The 26,844-nt window shown below is 39.8% G+C and overlaps 1 protein-coding gene across 1 annotated transcript in view; it reads right to left on the reverse strand.

Annotated features, from left to right (window-relative positions):
* Positions 1-4,764: 4,764 nt before the first annotated feature.
* LOC124257359 overlaps positions 4,765-26,844 on the reverse strand; it is a 59,203-nt gene continuing 37,123 nt past the window's right edge. Inside the window, 6 exon segments of the mRNA XM_046691403.1 lie at positions 4,765-10,721; positions 10,723-12,023; positions 12,970-13,060; positions 14,230-14,244; positions 14,676-14,802; positions 15,935-16,144. Of these exon segments, the coding sequence (XP_046547359.1) occupies positions 10,493-10,721; positions 10,723-12,023; positions 12,970-13,060; positions 14,230-14,244; positions 14,676-14,802; positions 15,935-16,144 (1,973 nt within the window). The 3' untranslated portion in view covers positions 4,765-10,492.

A 26,844-nucleotide genomic window follows, 5' to 3' on the forward strand; every position in this document is an offset into this window, starting at 1 on the left:
ACCTTCAGTTTGGTCACAGACAGACGGACAATGTTACATAAGAAGTGATTAATCATCACAAATGTCAGACTTTGACATGTGAAAGCTTTCAAGCTTCCTTAAAAGCTTTTAGAAAATATACATTTGTAACTATTGTAAGCCCAGGTGCTTCATTAAATATTCAGCTGATGTCACGGTAGTGATGAGGAAGGGCCGCGCTTTATTTTCCCAGAAGACCATGCTTAAAACCCTTCACTGTTACACACACAAGTTCGGCATGACCATTGTTTTTCAGGTAATAATGCTTTGCTTGCTGTTAAGAATGAAATTAATTAACACGATGTGCTTATCCAGTGTAAGACATATTAATAAATCTCGCAATTTCGACAGTCATAAATTAGTGAAAATACTTGGGAAATTCAAGGTCTAAGAGGAGTGTTTTAATTGTAACTAATTACGGCCTTGATTGGTCCGATTGGGTGAAGACAATTACCCAATGATTCCATCTCACACAAGTGAGTGAGTGAGTGAGTGAGTGAGTGAGTGAGTATACCATGGTAAGTCAGCTGTGGGAGGGAAGCCCAGAAGGGATGCAGGTCTCTGACATTTACCACTTTTGTGAAACCCACCAGTATGGTGCTGAAGAAAGCTACATACATAATCAGGGGGATTTAGGCTTGGGCTTATTGAACACTGCCAATCTGTAACATATGATATGATTGGGATTGCACTTTCTTAATAAAGTACAGATGCTAGTAATTTTGTTAGGTTGAGGCCCATCTGGAATTTGAACCAATGCCCTTTTGAGGAAGCTGGGTACTGGCGATTAGGTGCTGACTGTGAGAGTGTGGGTTGGAATCCCAGATGGGACTCACCCTGTAAAAGTACTTGAATCTGTACTTCATTCAGAAAGTGTAATCCCAATTATAACATATGTCACATTCAACCACTTAATAAATGGCATTGTGCAAACGTGGTCTGAAACCACGTTCAGTTCTACTGCTATGTACCCACATAATCATCTTAATCACTTTCAAGGTAGCCACAATACAGTCCACACACGGTTGTCATTATGGCCACCCGATTCACATTCTACAGTTACATGGGATCTACATGTCCTCTAGTAATGTCACACGGCAGTCATTTGTGGCCACCCGATTCACATTCTACAGTTACATGGGATCTACATGTCCTCTAGTAATGTCATATGGGGACAACACACACGGCAGTCATTGTGGCCACCCGATTAGTCAACTGGGTGCTACTTTGGTCGACGCCATCTTTGAGATCGTCTTGCCTGCGCCCTCAGCATGGCTTTTGTCGATGTCGACACAGGTGCTGCGCACGAATTTCTAAACAGTTAAAACGGAATTTTCATGTCTCGACTAGAAAATAACTTTTACTGTCAGTCAGGATTTGTAAGAATTTTGTCTAAAGTCAAAACAATGCCATGTGCATCAATTAGAGCCAGCGGGCTGTAGCTCACCTGGGTGTGTAGTCACCTACTCATGTCGTCCATAACAAGAAAAAACACCCAAAGCAGGAGTATAAAATATATTTGGGGCGATGGGATAGCCTAGTGGTTAAAGCGTTCCCTCGTCACGCCCAAGACCTGGGTTCGATTCCGCGCAAGGGTAAAATGTGTGAAGCCCATTTCTGGTGTCCCCGTCGGGATATTGCTGGAATATTGCTATCGCTTTATTGACTACAGCGGCGTAAACCCCAACTCACTCACTCATACATTCCATCAAGATATGTTCAATGGTCTGCACCACATATGGTTCATAACTTAAGTATAACTTTTATTCTGTATTTGTTATGATGGTTGGAAACCAAAGATACACCTATCTCTCTTGGCTTCGGAAAACTATTCTTCAAAACAACGGGGTACTCATAATTTGAACTATAAAAGTGTTGATTTGAATGACATAACCAAATTTGAATCTCGTCAGAATGCAGATTTTAAAGAGTCATACCTTCAGTTTGGTCACAGACAGACGGACAATGTTACATAAGAAGTGATTAATCATCACAAATGTCAGACTTTGACATGTGAAAGCTTTCAAGCTTCCTTAAAAGCTTTTAGAAAATATACATTTGTAACTATTGTAAGCCCAGGTGCTTCATTAAATATTCAGCTGATGTCACGGTAGTGATGAGGAAGGGCCGCGCTTTATTTTCCCAGAAGACCATACTTAAAAACCTTCACTGTTACACACAAGTTCGGCATGACCATTGTTTTTTCAGGTAATAATGCTTTGCTTGCTATTTGTTAAGAATGAAATTAATTAACACGATGTGCTTATCCAGTGTAAGACATATTAATAAATCTCGCAATTTCGACAGTCATAAATTAGTGAAAATACTTGGGAAATTCAAGGTCTAAGAGGAGTGTTTTAATTGTAACTAATTACGGCCTTGATTGGTCCGATTGGGTGAAGACAATATTACCCAATGATTCCATCTCACACAAGTGAGTGAGTGAGTGAGTGAGTGAGTGAGTATACCATGGTAAGTCAGCTGTGGGAGGGAAGCCCAGAAGGGATGCAGGTCTCTGACATTTACCACTTTTGTGAAACCCACCAGTATGGTGCTGAAGAAAGCTACATACATCATCAGGGGGATTTAGGCTTGGGCTTATTGAACACTGCCAATCTGTAACATATGTTATGATTGGGATTGCACTTTCTTAATAAAGTACAGATGCTAGTAATTTTGTTAGGTTGAGGCCCATCTGGAATTTGAACCAATGCCCTTTTGAGGAAGCTGCGACTTTGGGTACTGACAATTAGGTGTTGACTGTGAGAGTGTGGGTTGGAATCCCAGATGGGACTCACCCTGTAAAAGTACTTGAATCCGTACTTCATTAAGGAAGTGTAATCCCAATTATAACATATGTCACATTCAACCACTTAATAAATGGCATTGTGAAATCAGTGCTAATGTGGTCTGAAACCACGTTCAGTTCTACTGCTATGTACCCACATAATCATCTTAATCACTTTCAAGGTAGCCACAATACAGTCCACACACGGTTGTCATTATGGCCACCCGATTCACATTCTACAGTTACATGGCATCTACATGTCCTCTAGTCATGTCATATGGGGATAACACACACGGCAGTCATTATGGCCACCCGATTCACATTCTACAGTTACATGGGATCTACATGTCCTCTGGTAATGTCATATGGGGACAACACACATGGCAGTCATTGTGGCCACCCGATTCACATTCTACAGTTACATGGGATCTACATGTCCTCTAGTAATGTCATATGGGGACAACACACGGCAGTCATTGTGGCCACCCGATTCACATTCTACAGTTACATGGGATCTACATGTGTTTTAGTAAGGTCATATGGGGACAACACACATGGCAGTCATTGTGGCCACCTGATACACATTCTACAGTTACATGGGATCTACATGTCCTTTAGTAATGTCATATGGGGACAACACACACGGCAGTCATTGTGGCCACCCGATTCACCTTCTACAGTTACATGGGATCTACATGTCCTCTAGTAAGGTCATATGGGGACAACACACAGCAGTCATTGTGGCCACCCAATACACATTCTACAGTTACATGGGATCTACATGTGTTTTAGTAAGGTCATATGGGGACAACACACACGGCAGTCATTGTGGCCACCCGATACACATTCTACAGTTACATGGGATCTACATGTCCTTTAGTAATGTCATATGGGGACAACACACGTGGCAGTCATTGTGGCCACATTCACATTCTACAGTTACATGGGATCTACATGTCATCTAGTAAGCATATGGGGACAACACACAGCTGTCATTGTGGCCACCTAACACATCTCTACAGTTACATGGGATCTACATGTGTTTTAGTAAGGTCATATGGGGACAACACACACGGCAGTCATTGTGGCCACCCATACACATTCTACAGTTACATGGGATCTACATGTTTTAGTAATGTCATGGGGGACAACACACGGCAGTCACAGGCCACCCGATTCACATTCTACAGTTACATGGGATCTACATGTCTTTTAGTAATATATGGGGACAACACACGGCAATCATTGTGGCCACCCGATACACATTCTACAGTTACATGGGATCTACATGTCCTTTTAGTAAGGTCATACGGGGACAACACACACGGCAGTCGTTGTGGCCACCCAATACACATTCTACAGTTACATGGGATCTACATGTCTTTTAGTAATATATGGGGACAACACATTAATATTCTGCAGTTGATCATTGTGGCCACTGGACACACATTCTACAGTTACATGGGATCTACATGTCCTTTAGTAAGGTCATACGGGGACAACACACACGGCAGTCGTTGTGGCCACCCAATACACATTCTACAGTTACATGGGATCTACATGTGTTTTAGTAAGGTCATATGGGGACAACACACACGGTAGTCATTGTGGCCACCCGATACACATTCTACAGTTACATGGGATCTACATGTCCTTTAGTAATGTCATGGGGACAACACACACGGCAGTCATTGTGGCCACCGATTCACATTCTACAGTTACATGGGATCTACATGTCTTTTAGTAATATCATATGGGGACAACACACGTGGCAGTCATTGTGGCCACTCGATACATATTCTACAGTTACATGGGATCTACATGTGTTTTAGTCAGGTCATACGGGGACAACACTACAGTGACAATTTCATGACAAACAGATTGGATTCAAACCAGATATTTTCCATCCAATAAGCCCCTTCGTTCTCCATGAGATTGACAAAGAACAGGATCTGATGTAACATATATCAATACCATTTTATTGCATATTCATGAGTACACGTCTCAGTACAGTGACATGGTTGTATAGAACTCTATGTACATTGCGTATCATGTCGACCTGGCCTGATTGTCCAGTGAAAGTGACGGAAAGACACTGTGCATGCTAGCTACAGTTGTAGATAACTTAAATAAGAGAGACAACATGAGTAGATACAGACAGGTGAGACTTTAGAGTACAGGCCACTTGCAAGAAACGTCTAATGGAAGGTAGAATTGGGGTTTCAAAAACAAAATGTTGTCATGACAACACTTAAGAAACACAACTGACAATGTTGACCTGCATTCTCTGGGTCATAGACAATAGGTGAGATGTCCTTGCAACATTGTTTGCAGACAATTTGTTAGATGTCTGTTGCAACAATGTTCACAGAAAATAAGTGAAATGTATCTTGCAACATTGTTCACAGGACAATCAGAGGGGTGTCCTTTCAACATTGTTTAGTCAGTGAGATGTCTCTTGCATCATCATTTACAATCAGTGAGATGTCTCTTGCAACATCACTTACAATCAGTGAGATGTATCTTGCAACATTCTTCACTAGACAATCAGAGAGATGTCTCTTGCAACAATGTTTACAGTGAGTGAGATGTCTTTTGCAGCAATGTTCACAGAAAATCAGTGAAATGTCCTTGCAACACAGTTCACAAAATATGGGATGTAACTTGCAACATTCTCTTCAGGAGACTTGCAACATTCTCTTCAGGAGACAATCACTGAAATATACCAACATTGTTCACAATTTCTGGCTACTTTAACTTGTAGCCGCCTTGTAATAACGACAACAGTTGTGTTGAATAGGTTACAGCCTTCTCAGCCTATCACCCATAGGTAGAATATCAATTACCATTAACAAGAAGAAACAACATATTTCAGAAAGCATTAAGTTACTCAGTACATCACCAACCAACAGTGAAAACTGGAGTTCTTTCCAACTATGCAATGTATTCATGTCAAAAATGAGTATATTTATCACCAACCTAAGTGCATATAAAAAACGCAACAATGAAAATATTATGTTTTGCAAGAACAGTACTATGCTGGACATACAGGGAGAAGTCGGGAGAGACATTCCTCACAATAATTACAAAAATGTCATAGGAATCGGAAGATATTTATGCTTCTGGTAACATTCTTTTTATACCAAAAAATGTACAATCTCATTCAACTTCCCGTCAATTTGATACTTTGTTTCTGAAAATGCAATAAAATGTTTAGTATTCAGTGTATATAGCTGATGTGGTTTGCAGTATATACAGACTAGAGTAGAGTTGAACAGAGGTCACAGGGTCCCACCTCTCAAATTCAGCCAACAATTAACTCATCAAACTCTATCAGTACAATATCAAACACATTCTAATAGCACTTTGGAGTTGACTTGCAAAATTTGGATGAATCGATAAATTTCTTGCACAAATCTTAAAATGACAATTCTCAAAAGAGGGAAGTGTTATGCAATTTACATTTGACTAGAATCAAAACACAAAATATGACAATAATAATAATATGCTTAGATTACATAACGCAGACAATAATAATAATGATGATAATAATAATAGGCATGCACAATAATAAATTATGATGTGAGGATATGGGTGCAAAATATTGCAGTAAGCTTACAAGGACAGTTCTACAGCTGTAGTTCATGTCGGAGAAATATACACCTTCACACTTCCATGTACTAGAATGTACATACATGAAGCACAGAGCACATCACAGAAACTACAGTTCTGTTTGCAACAGTGTTTATGAGTAAGACATCTTGTCAACATGATGTATAAAATATTTGTGATACAACTCACAGACAAAGCATTTATTTTTCATTCTTATTTTGTATAAAACTTTAACAAAGTGTGAAAATCATAACAAAAGTGCTGAAATGATGATGAATTCAGGAAGGAGTTATCTACCTTTGACCAATATAAAGAGACATTGAGTATGTGGCGAGTTTGGCCTGTAGGTGTCCAGGAGGTACACCAGCACTATGGAAACACACAAGTACTACACCTCAGACAATCAGCTGACAGTAGGATTGCACAACATGTTCACTGAATGAGATGAAACATTTTTAGATTCAGGGGCTCTACACTGTATTCCACCCCTACATGTTTCTGTTACCATAAATTCTCATTATCCCAACCCACTCAAACCCTTCACATTCTTGTACTCTCACCCCACCAGATCCCACCCCTTTTCCCACCCATCCCTGCCCCGACTCTTGTTCTCATCTCACCCATACACATTCTCACCCCCACCTGCTGTCCCACTACCCCCAAGGTAATACTGGTAGGGTGAATCTACTGAGCATTGCGGAGACATGACACAGGGTTCTCGGCACCCTCAGACAGATATTAGAGAGACATTGTATAAAGGTTAATATTTCCACAGCTATAAAGAACCATAGTTCATAGGCAACTGTGCAGGAATAGGCCATATGAACATACAACAAAAGGATCCACAAATGTGTACATCTACAACATGTCATCCATACCATTATGAAAAAACTCTTTCCAATCAGTACATATATATATATTTACAGAGTTATGAATTTATATAAATCAATTAAAATAGACAATTTTCTTTCAAATAAATTGCTGCAGTTTAGCATGTTTGAATTAACAACCTCCTTGTTTGCCCTGATGCTAAACAATAGCTCTGTGGATGTGTTTTCAGTAATTGTGAGCCCAAACCTTCCATATGAGCGTGCCTCCTCTCTCGATATTGATTGCTGTGTGGTGAACATGTCAATCCTTACTGGGAATGTAATCTAGCAGATTAAAGCTTAGCACGGCCGGGGAAATCAATACACAATTTTCCCTGGTGATCATCCCCAGCTTAACCTAATCCTCTGAGAAGATCTGCAGTGCGGCATTGTTCGTCAATCCCAGAACTACAGACATGAAAGCTACCATTGATCTTTCAAGTATCAAAGAGAAGCTTACCTCTGCAATCAATATCGGCCTGTCAGTGGTGACACACATTTCAAATTTGGCTTTGTTTGTTTAACAAAAAAATATGGATTTGCAGAACTTACCACAAAAACATTGAACTGATTGGAAACTTAAAAACAAGAGTCTTTGATCAGTGATAGTGTCCATGATAGAAACATGGTGGAGATTTGTCATATCTAATGCTTATGTGAAAGAAAGGGTGATGTCCCATCTCAAGATTGGTCAGCATTTGGACAGATGTTGTGATTATTTCTACCTGTACTGGCAATTCCTACTGTTTCCTGATAGTCAAGGTCAGTATCTGGTCAAATACTGATAATTTCTAATGGTAGTTTTTTTAGTTATATTGTTTTTGATAGTCAAAAGCTTGCGTAGAGCACAAAATCTAACTTAACATAATACAAAATAACAGCAACAAACAACAGATCTAGTGATCCAACTAAAACAACAAGTGATGAGTACCCATAATATGCTGATGATATTGTTATTGCACTCAGACATTCAACACAGAATCACATCATGGAAGTCCATCCTGATACCCCTCAACGTCTTCCCTAGCCATATCCTACCAGTCAGCTGTTTCAGTTTAGTATTTCAAACAATCATTGACTTTCTACATCTTACCCCTCAACGTCATCCCTAGTCATATCCTACCTGTCAGCTGTTTCAGTTTAGTATTTCAAACAATCATTGACTTTCTACATCTTACCCCTCAACGTCATCCTAGTCATATCCTACCTGTCAGCTGTTTCAGTTTAGTATTTCAATCAATCAGTTTTCACCCTTGTGTGATGCATTCTGAGCACTTTCCATTTTCCTAGTTATGTAAGTTTTGGAACATGGTTGACTGGTAATCTAAGTATGTGGACATGGCATTTAAGTAATCTAACTATAGGGAAAGTGCTGTAAAGACGTGACTAGTTGGTCATGTGAGACATTGAGAACAGGTCTAAAACAGAAATATTTCAAACTTGGACCTTTGCGGCTCAAAATTCCGAATAAGGCAATATTGGTATTAAAGACACAATGTATTAAAGAAGGATGGATGGGTTTATGAGGAGCATCAGGATCTGACCTTCATGTGGTTTCCGTAGCAACAAGGTGATACTTGCACAGATGGTCACACACACTCTCAGAAACATACACACACATTCTCACACAAGTATTTAGTTACCAAATGTAGGTATCAAATGTTATAAATGTAAGAACAAAATTAACACATGTAACATCCGGTGAGATGTTAAGTAATTCTCCTCTTAGTGAGTACTGATCAGTATACGTGAATGATGAGGGATGTTGCAGATATTAAAAGTGCTCAGGTGCTCAGTGCTTGCAGTGGGTACAAAACACATTTTAGGGACCAAACTTGAAAGAAACAGTGTACTAGTTTCAACCAACTAGTCACCTGCTTATACGAGTCAACCTTGATATTAACCAGGAAAGAGAAGGGGTTGGCAACATCTAAAACATAATTCAGATAGAAAATAAACAGAGTAAGCCCAGAGGGCCCATAAGACAGAGAAGCATATGAGAATGAATTCACAAGTGAATGTTAAACCAACTTAATGACAGTTGTTGAATCATGACTGTTGTAAATCTAAGTACAGGGCTCCTGATTGTCAGACTGTTGTAAGTCAACGTAAAACAATGCAAAGTAAGACAATCCAAGCACTTCCGTGAAACATGATTGTGGGCAGCACCCAAATTACTCCGTAAATAAACCTGTTGTTTCCACACATTCCTAATTATTAAAGCAGATGATTTTTTAATTGACCACACTGTGAGTACAGAAAGGTTGCCACCAGATACGATCATCAGCATAAGTGTACATACAGATGAAAAGTTGCCTGATATTTAGCACAGAATCAATGGTCGTATTGATATGAGGCACTATTCATTGTAACATTAACTCCTTGGCTGTTTGGCACAATCTATGGTAAATACATTGACCCTGTTCAGATACCAACATACAAATCAAGTGAGAGATTAAGTAGAATAATATCACTGCCAGCAACATCATCCGTTAGACTATAATATCATTATTCATGTTACTTGTGCGATCGTACCAACAGACAATAACAATGGAAGCAAACCATAGCATGTATAGTGTATCTGCTATAAACATCTGCTGCCTCCAGCAAGTAGTATTTATTGCTAACACTTATACCGTCCCAAGTCCCCATCAACAATAAGGGGAGACAACTCACATCACGTTCATGTGACAATCAATAAGCCAAATAACCATGCCCTGAGCAAAACATCTTATAGCTGAAAGGTTTTATCTGCGAAGACTGATTGATTCTGATTGGTCAAATAAGACAAAGACCTGGAATCTAATTCAATCTGTTTGAAATAAAAATATGAGCTGATACCTTTAAATTAAAATAACAGTAGGTTCAGCTCATTATTAAATAAAATTGAATAATGAATTTATATTCATTAAGAATTTTATGAATAAACTGAATTGAAACCAGTTCTTACACACAAAAGATTTACAGAACTGTGACCGCCAGAAATAGGTTTAAGTAAACAGATGTCCAAGTCACAGAGCCGAGTGTTTAATACAACATGGAGGATCATGTTGGTGATAGTTTGCTTGAGGGATGGTTAAATGTCTGATTAACTGCATGTTCAACATTGTAATCTCAAGGGAGACTGGCTTCTTGACAAATAGAATAATCTCAAGTGAGACTGGTCTATTGACCAATAGGATGGAGGAACACAATACTGTCCAAATCATGCACTAAGACGCATACGTTTAACTTTGGCCCGGTGGTTCTTAAACCACAACTGGACATTCTTGGGTTCGAGCCGAGGGAACTTGGCCCGGTACTCAGACCTATTCAGTTCTTCACAGTATTTATCAATCATGTACGCCGAGGGATGGGTGTCCTCCAGGAACCACTTCTCTAGTTTGGGGATCTCTGTGAGGGGGTCGATGAAGACCCGCGTGCGGCGACGCTTCCTCGTCTCATGATGCTTGTGGGGGGAGTTGTGTTGCTGAGGGCCATGAGGTAAAGAGTTTGACTGGGGGGAGTAAAAGCGTAGCATTCACCGGGTAATAGGTCATGAGTGGGGGAGGTAACTGGGGCACATGTAGAGGCTGGGCCATCTGGGCAAGAGAGAGGGCGGCCATATTTGCCGCACTCGAGTTGGCAACTGACACTGGCATCATCATGGCATTGCGGTAGTCGTGTTCGCTGTCATGCTCCTTCTTCAACATAGAGATGGGCTCTTCACCGGAGATGCTCACATCTGACATGTCATCACTAGACTCGTACTCTTCATCTTCGACATCATCCTGGTCGACGTCCTCCATCTTGTCGTCGTCGTCATGGTTGTTGTTGTAGTTGTCCACTTCCTGTTCCTGTTTCTGACTACTCTCCACACTACTCTGCACAGAGCCGTTCATACATGGGTAGCTCATGTCACTCTTGGCTTCAGCCTCATTCTCATAATGACAAGGATCAGGCGTTTCACGTTTAATCGTTGCCTCATAAGGACTGTGTGCCATATTAATGTTATTTCCATTGAAGGACTTCATTGGTACAATACTGTCTTGTACTGGCTGTGATTTCTCCTGGGGTTCCGATACCTCTTCCTGCCGTTTCTTAGCAACCGAGAGGTCACAAGGTTCATCGGCCTGGCCATCTGAGGGCATGATGTGGGAATTAAACGGAAACGGAATCATATACACAGCATTTTTATTTGGAAGATAGGGGATACTTGAGGGAGCCACGTCACCATTTTCCTCATTCTCAAAAGAATCATCCATGGCCTTTGAAGCCCGTCTCTGAGCAGCACGGGCATTCTTGAACCAATAAATAATGTTTGTAAGGTCCAGGGGTCGCCTGCCTTTCCTTGAATCTAGGGAGTTGAGTTCATTCATGTACTGAATCATCTGCTCCCTTGATGGATGCTGGTTGTCCTGGAACCACTTCTGAAGTCTCGGGATCTCATGTTCCGGGTCAAACGACGTGCGGATACGTGTTCGGCAGTGATTGAACAGAGGTGATGTGGTATGGTTCTCCTTTGACTCGGATGATGGGATGATGGGACTGGCCGGTTTCACTGGCTCAATCAGCTTGTCACTGTCTGCAGTCTTCGGCTGCTGCTGCTGCTGTTGTTGCTGCTGCTGCTGCTGCATCAGAGGAGGTGGGCGCTGCCGCCTCGTCAACTGGTCCCGGTACCACTTGTCAAATGCGTTCAGCACTTCGTCTGATAGGCTGTCAGGTTTCTCACCACGGGACAAAGATGACAGAAGTGTCTGAAAAAGAAAATAAAGCTGAATACATTGTGACACATTCATTAGTTTGTATATATATCTAAGTAGATCATAAATACATTGACAATATGTCTTCATCTGACTGAACTGACAGCAAACTAATGTTCATTCTTTTTGTCTGATCCTTCAGTGTAAATATTTAAAAAGAAGTATGGTCATATCCTTAAAATCAGATTCAAACACTTCCTATAAATCAGTGAAATGTCCACTGTGGCCCGAGACAAGGTGGGGGTGTGCCCTTTCCGTATTACTGCAGTGAAGTTTGACTGTTCTGGACATTAACATTATGGTAATAAAGTAACCAGTTTTTTAGGGATGGTGTACATTAATAATTTAAGGAAACTGGTCATGTTTCCTGTTATTCTCCATTTGTTCAAAGTTCATATGATGCTGACACAAAAGTAACAGTTCCATTGCAAGACTACTGTTAACACATCTCCAAGCACTCAGGATCTAGTGAGTGAGTGAGTGAGTTACCAATGCAAATTTGAACAGTATTTCTGTTATTTCACAGTTCATAAGCTAGATCTGCGATGAAAGTCTGGAGTGATGTAGATCCCAGATGTGCATCAATTTGGGGAAACCCTCAAAGGTTGTGGTGGTGACAAACCAAGAAACTGGGATTTGAACCCATGATCATAAGGTTCCCAGAGTGCTCATGGGATGCAACTCTGTATAGAGTGAGTGAGTGAGTTTAGTTTTATGCTGCTTTTAGCAATATTCCAGCAATATCATGGTGGGGAACACCAGAAATGGGCTTCAAACATTGTACCAATGTGAGAATCGAACCCGGATCTTCGGCGTGACGAGCAAACGCTTTAACCACTACCCCATCGCCCGGCTCTGTATAAAGAACAGCAGCACCTTAGACAATTGGGCCCCCCATATTCCCCTGCTCACACTGACACTATGAGACGTTGAGACCTACCTTCTCAATGGGGCATCCAGCCTCATTAAGCAGCCCCTGTGAGTGAGACAGAAGGAGCTGCAGGAGCTTATCTTTTATTTCCTCGGCTGTGCTTGCTTTGGTGGACTGCAAGACGAAACAAATCGGTCAACACGCAAAACTACCGCAGCGGACAAAATCGGACATACGCCATGTGTAACTGGACAGGAGGAAGTCCAGGTGATACGGAATCAGGGAGGAGGGGAGCAAGGGGAGAGTACTCATCCATACACACTTTCAACTTTTGTAGCTGGTACCATGTAACTACAGTCGAACCCTGTTTACTTGGACCCTGTGTATCCGGAAACCCCGCCTTCTGGACGATTCAGGCAAACCATTCATGATCAGTGGGGAAGGGGGAAGGAGATTTACTTGTTTGATAGACCCATCAACCATAAAGATTGAATATGATTTTTTTTTTTATAAAAATGAAAATATCTTCTTAGGTTTATTAACTGATTAAAATATCATTCCACAATAAGAATGACAATGAAATGCCACTGATAGATTTAAAATGTACCCATCTAAATAAAAAGAAGATTACAAACATCCTATAACATGCATCATATTTATATTGATTTTTCATCTTACCAACAAAAAAAACAAACAAATAAATATCTGGCTAAGCAGAAGCATATAAAAGTCAAGGAGATCACTTGGTTCGGAAACAAAATTCTTGCTGTCATTGCATGTCGTCAATGATTAATTTGGCTGACATAAAACATAGTTCTACCACTGACATCTTCCCCGACACTTGTCCCTGTCTTGTGACAGACATATACCAGGGACACTTATCTACTGATGTACAGTGCAGTCTGACTGCTGGCATCTAGGCATCAAAGTGTTGTTGCTACAAGATTTACAGTCGACACTTGGGACTTATGCAGGAAGTGGCCTAATCCTATAATATGCTCAACTTCCATCTCAGTGAATGCAGATTCATATGGCATCAATAGCTAGATGTTTCCACGAGGAACTCTGATTAGCAAGTGCTGGTATATGATACTGTACATATTGATTAACAGTTCGTAGAGTTATCTAGGGTGAGTCAGTGAGTGAGTTTAGTTTGACGCCGCACTCAGCAATATTCCAGCTATATGGCAATGGTCTGTAAATAATCAAGTCTGGACCAGAAATCCAGTGATCAACAGCATGAGCATCGATCTGCGCAATTGGGAACCGATGACATGTGTCAACCAAGCCAGTGAGCCTGACCATCCGATCCCGTTAGTCGCCTCTTACGACAAACATGGGTTACTGAAGGCCAATATTCTAACCTGGATCTTCCCGAGTGAGTCAGTGGGTGAAAGAATGTTGTTACGTGCTACTGATTGTGAATCATCAAAACCAGCACATGACATCATGAGCAATAATCCACCCATCTTGGTCTGATGATGCACAATCAGTAGGGTCGCAAATTATAATTACCCAATCCTTGTGTAAGTTTGTGCTCAAGCATGGGGTAGTGGGGACCTACTTGAGAATCTCATAAGTAACCATAAATTGAAAGTTCTTCAGTAAAATTGAATCATTCAAATACCTTCACCTATGCCATCGTCACCATATGTTTTCTCAAATATTTACCTAGAATCCTAAACACCTATATTCTTAACACTGTACAGAAAACAAACCACCACAACCACAAAGAAAGCAAAGTTTTTTAAAGGGAGGTAACTCTAAAGTCCTACCTTGCTAAGTGAATTCTGAGCGTGGCAACATTGGTGAGTTCACTGAGAATATCATCCACAGTGGACTGGGGACCATCAGTAATGGCATCAAATGTGAGTGGTTTCCAGTTCTTGATTTGAATGGCACCTGAAAAGTAAACAGGTATGGGACAATGAGAGACCATAATGGGAGTCAGCCATTACATGACATGGGGTTCTCTGGTAGCTGAGTGATGACTGGTCTACATGGGATTACGTTAGCCATCTCTGGATGATGTACACCTAAGGCATGGCAGTTAAGTAGGGTATATAGTGTTGGTGCAGTATAATTGGTATGTTGTGCCAGGAATTGTGCAAAACTCTTAAACTTCTTTATGGATATCAACATTTAATCAGATATTGTAAAGAATGGAGGGACTGTTGAGGGTAATAGGTGCACATGATGGTGTGATGGTGTGATGGTGGATACTGGTGTGCAGGTGCGGATACAGCTTTTTGAGAAAGTGGGGGTGCACACTTCATTTTCACCTGATTTCACGAGAGTTTCAATGGTCTTATAAAAAACTTTCAGGATCTGGATCCACCTATGGTGTGGGTGGGATGGAATGGTATGGGAGAATTGTGTGGTATGGGGTGGAGGAAGATTCTGGTGTGGATGTGGGTGGGGCAGAGACGGGTGTCGGGTGGGATGGGGTGGAGTGGGGCAGAGACTGGTGTGGGTGGAATTGGAGAATGGTGCGTTAGAGGGTGGTGGTAGTGTGCGCATTGTGGGTGCAATTATGGGTGGCAGTGCTCGTTGTGCAGTGAGTTTACAGGTAGTATTGGACAGCTTGGGCTGGGATTAGCCAAGGGCAGTGTGTGTTGTAATGTATGTGAATAATGGTGCCAGTGTATTGTGTGGCACCGGTGTGGCATGTTGTGTGGTGTGAGATGGAAATAACGATGGTAGTGTGTTGGGTAGGATTATGGTTGTGAGTGGAGAGATACGTGGTGACAATGTTTTGATTGGGGTGGAAATAGGGATGACTGTGTGAGATTTAGTTTCTGAAGGGCTGGGGCAGGATTAGTGGTGGCAGTGTATGAAGAGATGTGGGGTGGCAACACTTGGTGTAGGGATGGGTGAGGTTGGTAGTGTGATCGGAGGTGTTGTGTGTGTATGTGGTTGGGTGGGAATAGTGGCAGCAGTGCATGATGAGATGTGGGGTGGGATTCAGGTTGATATGCGCATGGTCTGGGACATGAAAGGTGTGTACAGTTCAGTGTGTAAGATGATGTACTACCTTTTGCGTTCATGGCGTCTGTGGCGGAGTAGCCAAGCTTGAGTAGTGCGGTGCGGACCAGATCGCCCAGTAGTGTGGAGCAGGGGAGGATGGCATAGCTATCCAGCTCAACCTGACTCCCTGTGCATGTGGAGCTTGTCACCCCGGCAAAAGACGGCACACCTGATATCTGCTCCACTAGACAATGAATTGGTAGTGACTTCCCTGGACCTGCAACAAAATCAATCATAAATATAGCAAATATAGCAAGACATTGGAGCATAATTTTTTAATAGATTAGGAGCAGTTCTGTCAGATAAGAAATATTGAAGTTGCCACAGATCTTCCTTGATGATGTATCATCTTCTCCACTTGCATACTACCATGAAGGGCTATGGGTAATATAAAGAATATACACTACCCTCCATGAAGGGATATAGGTAATATAAAGAATATACACTACCCTCCATGAAGGGATATGGGTAATATAAAGAATATACACTACCCTCCATGAAGGGCTATGGGTAATATAAAGAATATACACTACCCTCCATGAAGGGATATAGGTAATATAAAGAATATACACTACCCTCCATGAAGGGCTATGGGTAATATAAAGGAATATACACTACCCTCCATGAAGGGCTATGGGTAATATAAAGAATATACACTACCCTCCATGAAGGGCTATGGGTAATATAAGGAATATACACTACCCTCCATGAAGGGCTATGGGTAATATAAACAATATACACTACCCTCCATGAAAGGCTATGGGTAATATCAGGAATATACACTACCCTCCATGAAGGGATATGGGTAATATCAGGAATATACACTACCCTCCATGAAGGGATATAGGTAATATAAAAAATATTCACACCCCTCCATGAAGGGCTATGGGTAATATCAGGAATATACACACCCTCCATGAAGGGCTATGGGTAATATCAGGAATATACACACCCCTCCATGAAGGGCTATGGGTAATATCAGGAATATACACACCCCTCCATGAAGGGCTATGGGTAATATCAGGAATATACACACCCCTCCATGAAGGGCTATGGGTAATATCAGGAATATACACACCCCTCCATGAAGGGCTATGGGTAATATCAGGAATATACACTACCCTCCATGAAGGGATATAGGTAATATCAGGAATATACACTACCCTCCATGAAGGGATATAGGTAATATCAGGAATATACACACCCCTCCATGAAGGGCTATGGGTAATATCAAGAATAACATCCTCGCAACTCAGGAGTTATGGATTATATGTATCTCTTGAATTAATGTTCAAGATTGTCGCTAAGGCTTTTACTTCACTCAAGACAGATAATCATTAATCTTTGTTCCTCATTGTTTATTCCTTAAGGCAAACCTAGTATAATGTTGCTTTAATGCAGATGTCAGTCTCACTGTGTTGTCTGACAGAGTGTCAAAAGAGTAAACAGTAAATCTTTAGGTTATTTGATGATTTTAGGGCAATGATAAATATCCATGAGCACTGTAAGCTAGGAACTGAACTTTGGACATCCTAAATGACATTAGATTTTCTTGTGTCCTTTTCCTGTAAAATGTGATATACAGTGTGTATGCTGATTCACCTGCAAATTGATGCATTTACACCTGACAATACGATACATGATCGGCCTGCTCATGTTTCTAGTCATATCCAAATGTTGTATTGATTTTCGAAAAGAAATATTTAAGACGTTTTGCAATAGCTCAGAATAGCATTACCTCACCATTATGAAACAAAACGCTAAAAACGTTTTCATAATACTGTCTGAAGGAGCCTGGATCATGCAAGTTTATCACTAATTGGCTGACATGATGACTTCATGTTCATGGGATTTAGTATCCTGACATGTAGCATGGTGTGACCTAATCATGATTATATACGTATCACTACCTACGGAAGGCATATTGTGATACCTTACGAGTAGACCCAGCAAAGGCCTGGCTATATAACTAATGACATGGATATGAAAACACATCTATTACACAAAGCAATTTAATAATACAAGATAGGTATACAGTTATACAAAACTGACATTGAACTTATCCTCACGACATTCAACAAAGACTCTACATGGAGTCATAACACACTAATTCAATTCTTTATTAACCTTGAGTTTTACAACTTAGCGGTGGCTATACAAAGCATAAATTGATATAGCATAAATTGTACAGGTGGACGGGTTTGACAATATTGGTGGTAAATATTCATATACATATGGAGAATGCACATAATTATTTTAGATACAAATTTCTTATATTACATGCAGTAAACAAATATTACCAAGATTGCACAACTGTTTAACATACTTTAAACAAAATAACTGGATTAATTTATAGACAGATGGATTTTTCAAGTAATATGGCTAATAATATATTTTTGTCTGACATTTACATACAGAGGACAAATCAAAACAGAGTGAAACTCGTTCTTCAATATCATAATTACAATTGATACACTTTCTTTCATTTACATTTATATTTTTATATTTATCACATTTAATTGATACATTATGGGCAGACAAGCGAAATTTTGATAAGCATTTTCTATAAATTAGTGGAATAGATTTTGTTAAATAATATTGCAGAGTACAACAATATATGATATGCTGATAGATAATACAGATAGAAACTAGATATCTGTCCAAATATACATTGAAACGCTTGATCATCAATTCTTTGTTTGATTACAGGTAGAAAATTTGGGAACAATTCTTGTTTGTACCATATTTCAGCAAAACCAATAGATGTCAAAATAGATTTAACCTGATAAGCCCAATTTTTTACAGAACGCGATTCCACATCATTACAAAGATATTCATAGCAGCCCCTTAGGATACAGTTATCAGTTTCCAACAATTTTAACCAATATTTTATCAATACATGACTCTCAACACCCATAATGGACTCACATAAAACTCCACACTTGTAAAAACCTCTAGATGGACTCACAACTCACACTACATGGAACTCACATTAAGCTCTTGATGGACTCACAATAATCTCTACATGGGACTCACTTTAAACTCTTGATGGACTCACAATAATCACTACATGGACTCACTTTAAAGTCTTGATGGACTCACAATAATCACTACATGAACTCACATTAAACTCTTTTGATGGACTCACAATAATCTCTTCATGGGACTCACTTTAAACTCTTGATGGACTCACAATAATCACTACATGGACTCACTTTAAAGTCTTGATGGACTCACAATAATCACTACATGAACTCACATTAAACTCTTGATGGACTCACAATAATCTCTTCATGGGACTCACTTTAAACTCTTGATGGACTCACAATAATCTCTTCATGGGACTCACATTAAACTCTTGATGGACTCACAATAATCTCTTCATGGGACTCACTTTAAACTCTTGATGGACTCACAATAATCTCTACATGGAACTCACTTTAAACTCTTGATGGACTCACAATAATCTCTACATGGAACTCACATAAAACACTTGATAGACTCACAATAATCTCTACATGGGACTCACTGTAAACTCTTGATGGACTCACAATAATCTCTACATGGGACTCACTTTAAACTCTTGATGGACTCACAATAATCTCTACATGGACTCACATTAAACACTACATATACTTGCAACCCCCTCCATAAATTCACAATTAAGTCCCATGGACACACAAGCACCTCTACACAGTTTTCACAGTTAGCACATGTACTGTGAAAAGTAAAGCAATATGATGTCATTGAAACAAATGTAACGTGTGAAATACACATAATGACTAATTCGACCTGTCACAAACTGAGAAAATCTCTCACTAACTGCCTGGCTGATACAACATGATTCACCCCTTAAGAGTCCAGTAAGCTGTGGAGAGTCCAGGGAGCATGTAGGTGAAATGTCACTCTCAACAGTATCTTTGTCATATTATTGTATATGAGGCGATGTTTACTGCTGCTTTCATGATTACTGTACAAACACAATGGTAAATGTCTGTGCTTGTATTAGTCCAGACTATTGCTGTATCGAAGAAAAAGAACATATGTTTTGTCACTCTGGTACCACTTACAAGCAGGGGTAAGGTTGTATATGTCCCAGGGAGCTGAGAATGAAAATTGAGAACACACTCATTCATAGACTAACATCTAATCTCTGAAATGACCATATTTTACAGAAGCAACAGTGCCCATGTTACCCTCATACAATATAATAAAAAGGAGCCTCAAGACTTCATTTTCAGAACCTGCTTAATCTAGACTTGCCACTTATTCTAGACTTGCATGGTCTGTATTGGTATGTTAGTTTTAGGGTCTGTATGACAGACTAACTCATTCATAGACAGTGGTAATGACATTGTGGTGCCATGTGTATTGACTTGGTGAAACCCTTGAAGATCCGGGTTAGAATCGATCTTCAGTAACCCATACTTTACGTAAGAGGCTGACTAAGCAGGGATCGGGTGGTCAGGTTTGCTGACTTGGTTGACACATGTCATCCTATCCCAGATGGGTAGATTGATGCTCATGCTGTTTGTCACTGGATTGTCTGGTCCAGACTCGATTATTTACAGACCGCCGCCATACAGCTGGAATATTGTTGAGTGTGGCATAAAACTAAACTCACTCACTTGGTGAATGGAAGCTGCCAAATTCCATATGGACTTATATAATGTCAACGTAATAACGCTCTGCTGCAGATGTGACATCGCTGCGATGTAGATGTTATTGTCCCTGTCATAGCTTCAAACCACATTCACAAACATCAATCTTTCAAAATATTTATCAAAATCATATCAATAAACCTCGCTTATCACATACAGCATTCTTTGCCAAAATAGTTAAGTCTACTTGCCCCAACTTTTCACATTGACTCATTTCTACAATATCATTCTTTGTCATATAGGACTCCTTAACCAGAGCTTCCTAGACCAAGCAGAATTTTACTAGACCCAGGTTTCAAACTAGTGGAAAAAGCTTAATACTGAAAAGGTTCTTGTTCTTGTAAACAAAATCAAAACAAGTAAAAAATACATGAAAGATAACGACAGAAGCACTCAAGAAATAAAACATACTAACCAAAAGAATTTCCAGTTTTGTATCCAAAGTGTCTGTAAAATGGTGACAAGCAAACAGGGGGATACATTTCTGGACTGTCGTTCCCCGGTAATCTATCTCTCCATAATGACATATCCCACACACTGACCAACACTCCAATACTGCTTGACACACAACTGTTCTCAACTATATCAGTCATCAAAGTATACATCAAGTCTTAGCATTTTAAAATGAAACAAAATGAAATTTCAACATTTTACTGCAAGAGGAAGCGTCATCAGCAACAACAAAGGCTGGAGTACAAACTACGCTGATCAATCTCCCCTGCTGAAGTAGAGTTTACCCTTCATTACCTGTGGATCAAGCCACAACAAAGAGAGTCTTGTTGGGAGTCTGCCTACTGAGCACGTTCAGCACTGACATGGCTGTACACCGTCATCAGCTGACCCTGCATCAAACAGGGCATGTCCTCTGTTAATGCTAATGAATGACAAACACCTTAATCTGTTGCTTGTATTCCCAGTGTTAATTTGTCCACAGTTGTTACCAGCATCTCTTAAGCATTAAACACTCGCTCTGCGTTTGTAGAAACTCGCCGGAATCTTTTTTTGTTACAAATACAACATTCCATCTTTATTGTCATATGTACATCAACGGAAATAATGTGATACTTTAACCTGAACAACTTATATCCTTAAATCACTTAATTATCTTAAACTAAAATCATTCCAGTAGATGTGAGTTTCAAATAATATTAAAGATAAAACATGAAAATATGCTTAAAAACATTCATTATCAAATACAGCTTCTTCAAAGTATTTTTTAATTATATTACTAGTGAACACAGTAAGATCATCTACACAAATATACATCAGTCTGACCTAATTGACAATCAAAGTATCACATACATTAAGTACACATGCCATTTCTCTGACAAATGTCCTACCTGTAAGTACAGTAACTTCAAACAAGGTACGTTTCGCATTTTGATCACATCAAACAATGTGTGCTTCCTGGTGTGTAACAGTTCACATATACAACAGAAATCCTACTGAAGAAACAATTAACATCCTGTGGGTCATTAAGAACTAATCATTATCTCTTCCAGTCCAACAATTCTGAATCTACATATCAAATAACTGCAAGCCACATCATTACACACTGAGGCAAATTATGTTTCAGGATTGAATAGACACTGGAAAATGGAAAATGTTATTATTCAGAACACAACTTCATTTTTCCTAAAACTAAAAAATTAGCAACCAAAAAATGAAATGTCATTCTTCCATCAGTGTTTATCACAGTTATTACTTACAATTAAAAAGCATTTGTTTTAACTGTAGTTGTACTCCCAATGAAATTCTTCCATTAAGACTATGCCTATGATAATATGTAGACTGTATATGGTGCGGGACACCTGTGGTCCTGTGAAGCCATCTTCCTACACTATGCCCTCCCCGAAATACTGTGATATCCTACCAGTTCTGTGATCACCAGTCTTCCTGAGACTTGCGCTGGCAGTACTACACATTGTGTTAATCCTAGATGTGGCTGTACAACAATAATGAGAAACAGATAACATTAGGATTAGGATAAAATATCACATCATAAGAAAATGTTGTCGCACAGCAATTTCTCATTCTGATAAATGAGTGTAGAAAAAATCCTGAACTGAAGTTTAGAACATTTTTTGATAGAAAATGCCCGAGTAGGCTCTTTGTAAGGTAATAGGATTTGAATCAGTGGCGGTTATCGTTGATATTTGAAATAGCGAGGTAATCCTGGCTAAGACCGTCAGTAATGAGGCGTACGACAAAGCCCTCCACTAATTCCACAATTATTACATTTTATCCTCAGAAGCCTCCAAATTTGCGGGGTCTTATCCACCTTAATTCTGGGGATCTATTTCTCATTTCACCAGCTTCAAAAACTTTCCAAAACCATTGCAAAACAAATATTTATTTTAGATACACCACGGTTAGGGGGGATTAGTCTATCTATCAAAGAGGGACGGAGCTCTAAGTTCCTAACTTGGTCTCACAATCTTTCATGTCCTTTAAACGAAAGCCCTGCATTCTTGTCAGAATATAGTAAGAAAACGTAGTGACACTTTCCCCCCAGGAATTCTTGCATGTGCATTAGCCTAAATCAAAGATAAATGAAGGGACTGCACGTTCGCTGACAAAGTATATTTGCTGAAAACATAGGTGACGATGAAGATCGGCAAAGACTTAGTAGGGGGGAATTCGCCCCTTCCATGTAGGACTCAGAGTCATGTGGCAGCATTATTGGCCTTGCTTTAACATTTAGATTCACATTCTCCAGGTTGAGGTTTGAATGGTGAAATGTGGCCAGAATTCCCCTGCAGACATGTATGTAGGGAGACAACAAACACGACAACCCTACTGACTTAAGGTTTCTTTAAGATTCAAATTCAAACTGTTCAGCCTACCAAACCAACACATTTCTTATTATAATACTCTACTGTGCTAGATGAATACCATTTCGGCCTTCTGTAACCTACCACATGCTACAGGCAAGGATAAAAGAATGTGCCATATCTGTTTGATATCTACAGCCAAGATTTACTGGCTTATTGAAACTAATGGTACATTTGTTAACATATGCTATGGTTTAAAATATATTTGAAAGCCAGATCATTTGAACTTAATGTAGATACAAATCGATGATTGATATGTAAAAGTGTGTGTTTTTGTTGCCCATTGCACTCAACAATATTCAAGTACGTGACATAATTGATCAAGTCTGGACCAGACAATCCAGTGAACGATATTGGGAGCAAATATCCTTGGCCTCGCTGTACAATGACAAGCTACTTGTCTGACTACATGATCCACTTACAACCAGCATGGTATGCTGGGACAGCTATTGTTACATGTAATGATTGATCAATCTATCACCGCACTGTAACTGTATATAGTCGGACTGCTAAACATTGATGACAAGTAAAAAAAGTAATAATTATTACCTTATCACTGACTTTTCCTTCATTTTGTTCCCAAATACAAAAATGGTTGTATAAGAAAAAAATATAATTAGGATATTCTCTCTAAGAGAAGTCATTTCATGACATGATTGTGACAAGACAAAACCATCCTGATAGTTTAGACAGGGCAAACTATTTTGTTGTTTCTCTTTCAGATGACCTCTATCATCCGATGAAATCATGCCCATACAGAAAGCTTTGTTGAGACATATCACTGTGTGTGAAGAATCTCATGGGATGAACTTCATTCAGGTCCAATCACACACACACATAAAGAAACATAAAAATGAATTACATTAAAAAATGAGAAAAATAAATAAATAAACTTTTAAAACAACAAACAATGAACCCTTTAAGCTGGACCTGTGAAATACCTGAGTCTGTGTCGGATGGCAGGTAGCAGGGGTGTGGAAACCGGATGGCGGAATAGAGTTTATCATAGCTGTACATCAGACAATCCATCTTCAGGCTATGATCATGACACTCACTTGTGTAGTTTAAAGTTGTCTCAGTGTTCAATCACAGTATCTTCAAACTGTGAGCATAACAGAAAGAAGTGTGGTGTTTGTTTTACAGCTGTCTCACTCAATCTTCAATCACAGTATCGTCAAACTACGATCATGATGTCAGGTGTTTGTTGGAGAGCTGCTCTTCTCAGTGTTCAATCACAAACTCTTCACACTACGATCATGCAGTGTGGTGTTTTCAGGAGAGCTGTTCTCAATGTTTACAAAATCTTCACACAAGATCACACACTGAGGCGTTTGTGATAGAGCTGTTCTTCTCAATGTTCAATCACCAAATCTGCACACTACGATCATGCACATGGTACAGCAGGCAGTATGTACGCTAGTACATTGACACTAGGTGTGAAAGTAGCATCATTGAGATATCATGTCAGAGTTCAATCACAGCATCTTCACACCTGACGCAGCCTGCATGTGTTGGGGAGTGGTCCAGGTACACATGAGAGTAGATATGCAGCGTTCACCTACATAAAGATACAGCAAAGGTGAAGACTTGATCCTAAATCTGTCTTCCCAGTTGCGAGATGGGACGGTACTCAGGAGGAATTCCGTCACAACTGCTCATGATTCCATTGGCTTGAGAAATCTTCTTTCAAAGAAGCAACAGTAAACCTCTTCGGTCGCATTAAGTTAAAATTCGACTGCGATTGATCAGCTAGGCTTGTCAATGAGAATAATCCACCTGCTGCACGCCATACAGCTTTGCTGGCAAGCTCAGGTACCAGAGCTGGCCGTCTGTGACGTCCTTGCAAATTGGACAATCTTTATTACATTATAATCTGATATATAGATATGATATTGCTTATGATGCATGGAGCACAACCACAGCCTAGCAAGCTGCTGCACACTGTACTGACAAACAATCAATGCTAAGATTTACTCCAAATTTTTACATTGAGTGTTTCTCACTGCTGATTTTCTTCCATATTTTGCTTTCCATTTAAAAAAATTATCAAAATAGATTAAAAAAGAAACAGTTATGCAAAACATTTTTCAACTATTTACAGACATATGAACTGTGTAGTCGAGCTGTTTTAAACACATAATTGTTACAAAATACTTAGTGGTTGATGTCTTTTTCAACCTGAACTATCATCAAAATATGTTAGGAAAGCAACAATAAGGTAGGCGATTATTTCCCCCATTGATCATACACTATAAAGTCTACGGTATTCTCAGATCCAATAGCTGTCAATACCTCTACAAAGTACCTGTAACATATGGTGCCAATAATTCACCATAATTACATTTTAACTCCTGGGAACACATTGCAGACAACAACAGAGGAAGTCCCCATTATTAGAGATTTTTTACACCAGTAATGGTGACAGTTTGTCATTGGCCCTGGCGGCCATGACGTGTCATAATTGTCCAACTTATCTCATTGTTTGCACCACTGGTGCCAGCCTGAACCAGGTAACTGATTGATTAGGAACTGTTTCAATGCTACCATTAAATCATTCATACTTCAGACAACATGCATCTGTCTGTACTGGGATGTAGATGTGGGCACACTCATCATAGCAGAGATGAGATGATGTTGTGGATGGGAATGTGTGAGAGTGTATAAGGGATTATGTGATGGTGTGTAGGAATGTGTGATGGTGTTGGGAATGTGTGATGGTGTATAAAGAAATGTGTGATGGTGTGTCTATAGGACTTATAAACCGACCGAAGATATACTTGAGATATAATTTCAATATACTTTTGAAAGCAACTGGGATGAGACTGGCAGCTGACGCCAGTGCCTTGCACGTGCTCTGCACGCGCTACCCGTGCCCTGCACGTGTGCACTACCCGTCTTTGGGAGGAAAATACGGTTCATGCTGACAAACAATCTCATTTTTCACCAATATGTGATGGTGTATAAGGGAATATGTGATGGTGTATAAGGGAATATGTGATGGTGTATAAGGGAATATGTGATGGTGTATAAGGGAATATGTGATGATGTATAAGGGAATGTGTGATGGTGTTGGGAATGTGTGAGAGTGTATAAGGGAATGTGTGAGAGTGTATAAGGGAATGTGTGAGAGTGTATAAGGGAATGTGTGAGAGTGTATAAGGGAATGTGTGATGGTGTTGGGAATGTGTGAGAGTGTATAAGGGAATATGTGATGGTGTATAAGGGAATGTGTGATGGTGTATAAAGGGAATGTGTGAGAGTGTGTATAAGGGAATATGTGAGAGTGTATAAGAATATGTGAGGTGTATAAGGGAATATGTGATGGTGTTGGGAATGTGTGAGAGTGTATAAGGGAATATGTGATGGTGTATAAGGGAATGTGTGATGGTGTTGGAATGTGTGAGAGTGTATAAGGGAATGTG

Source organism: Haliotis rubra, unplaced genomic scaffold, assembly GCF_003918875.1.
Source record: "Haliotis rubra isolate DU_JTF1 unplaced genomic scaffold, ASM391887v1 Scf66, whole genome shotgun sequence".
Lineage (NCBI taxonomy): Eukaryota > Metazoa > Mollusca > Gastropoda > Lepetellida > Haliotidae > Haliotis > Haliotis rubra.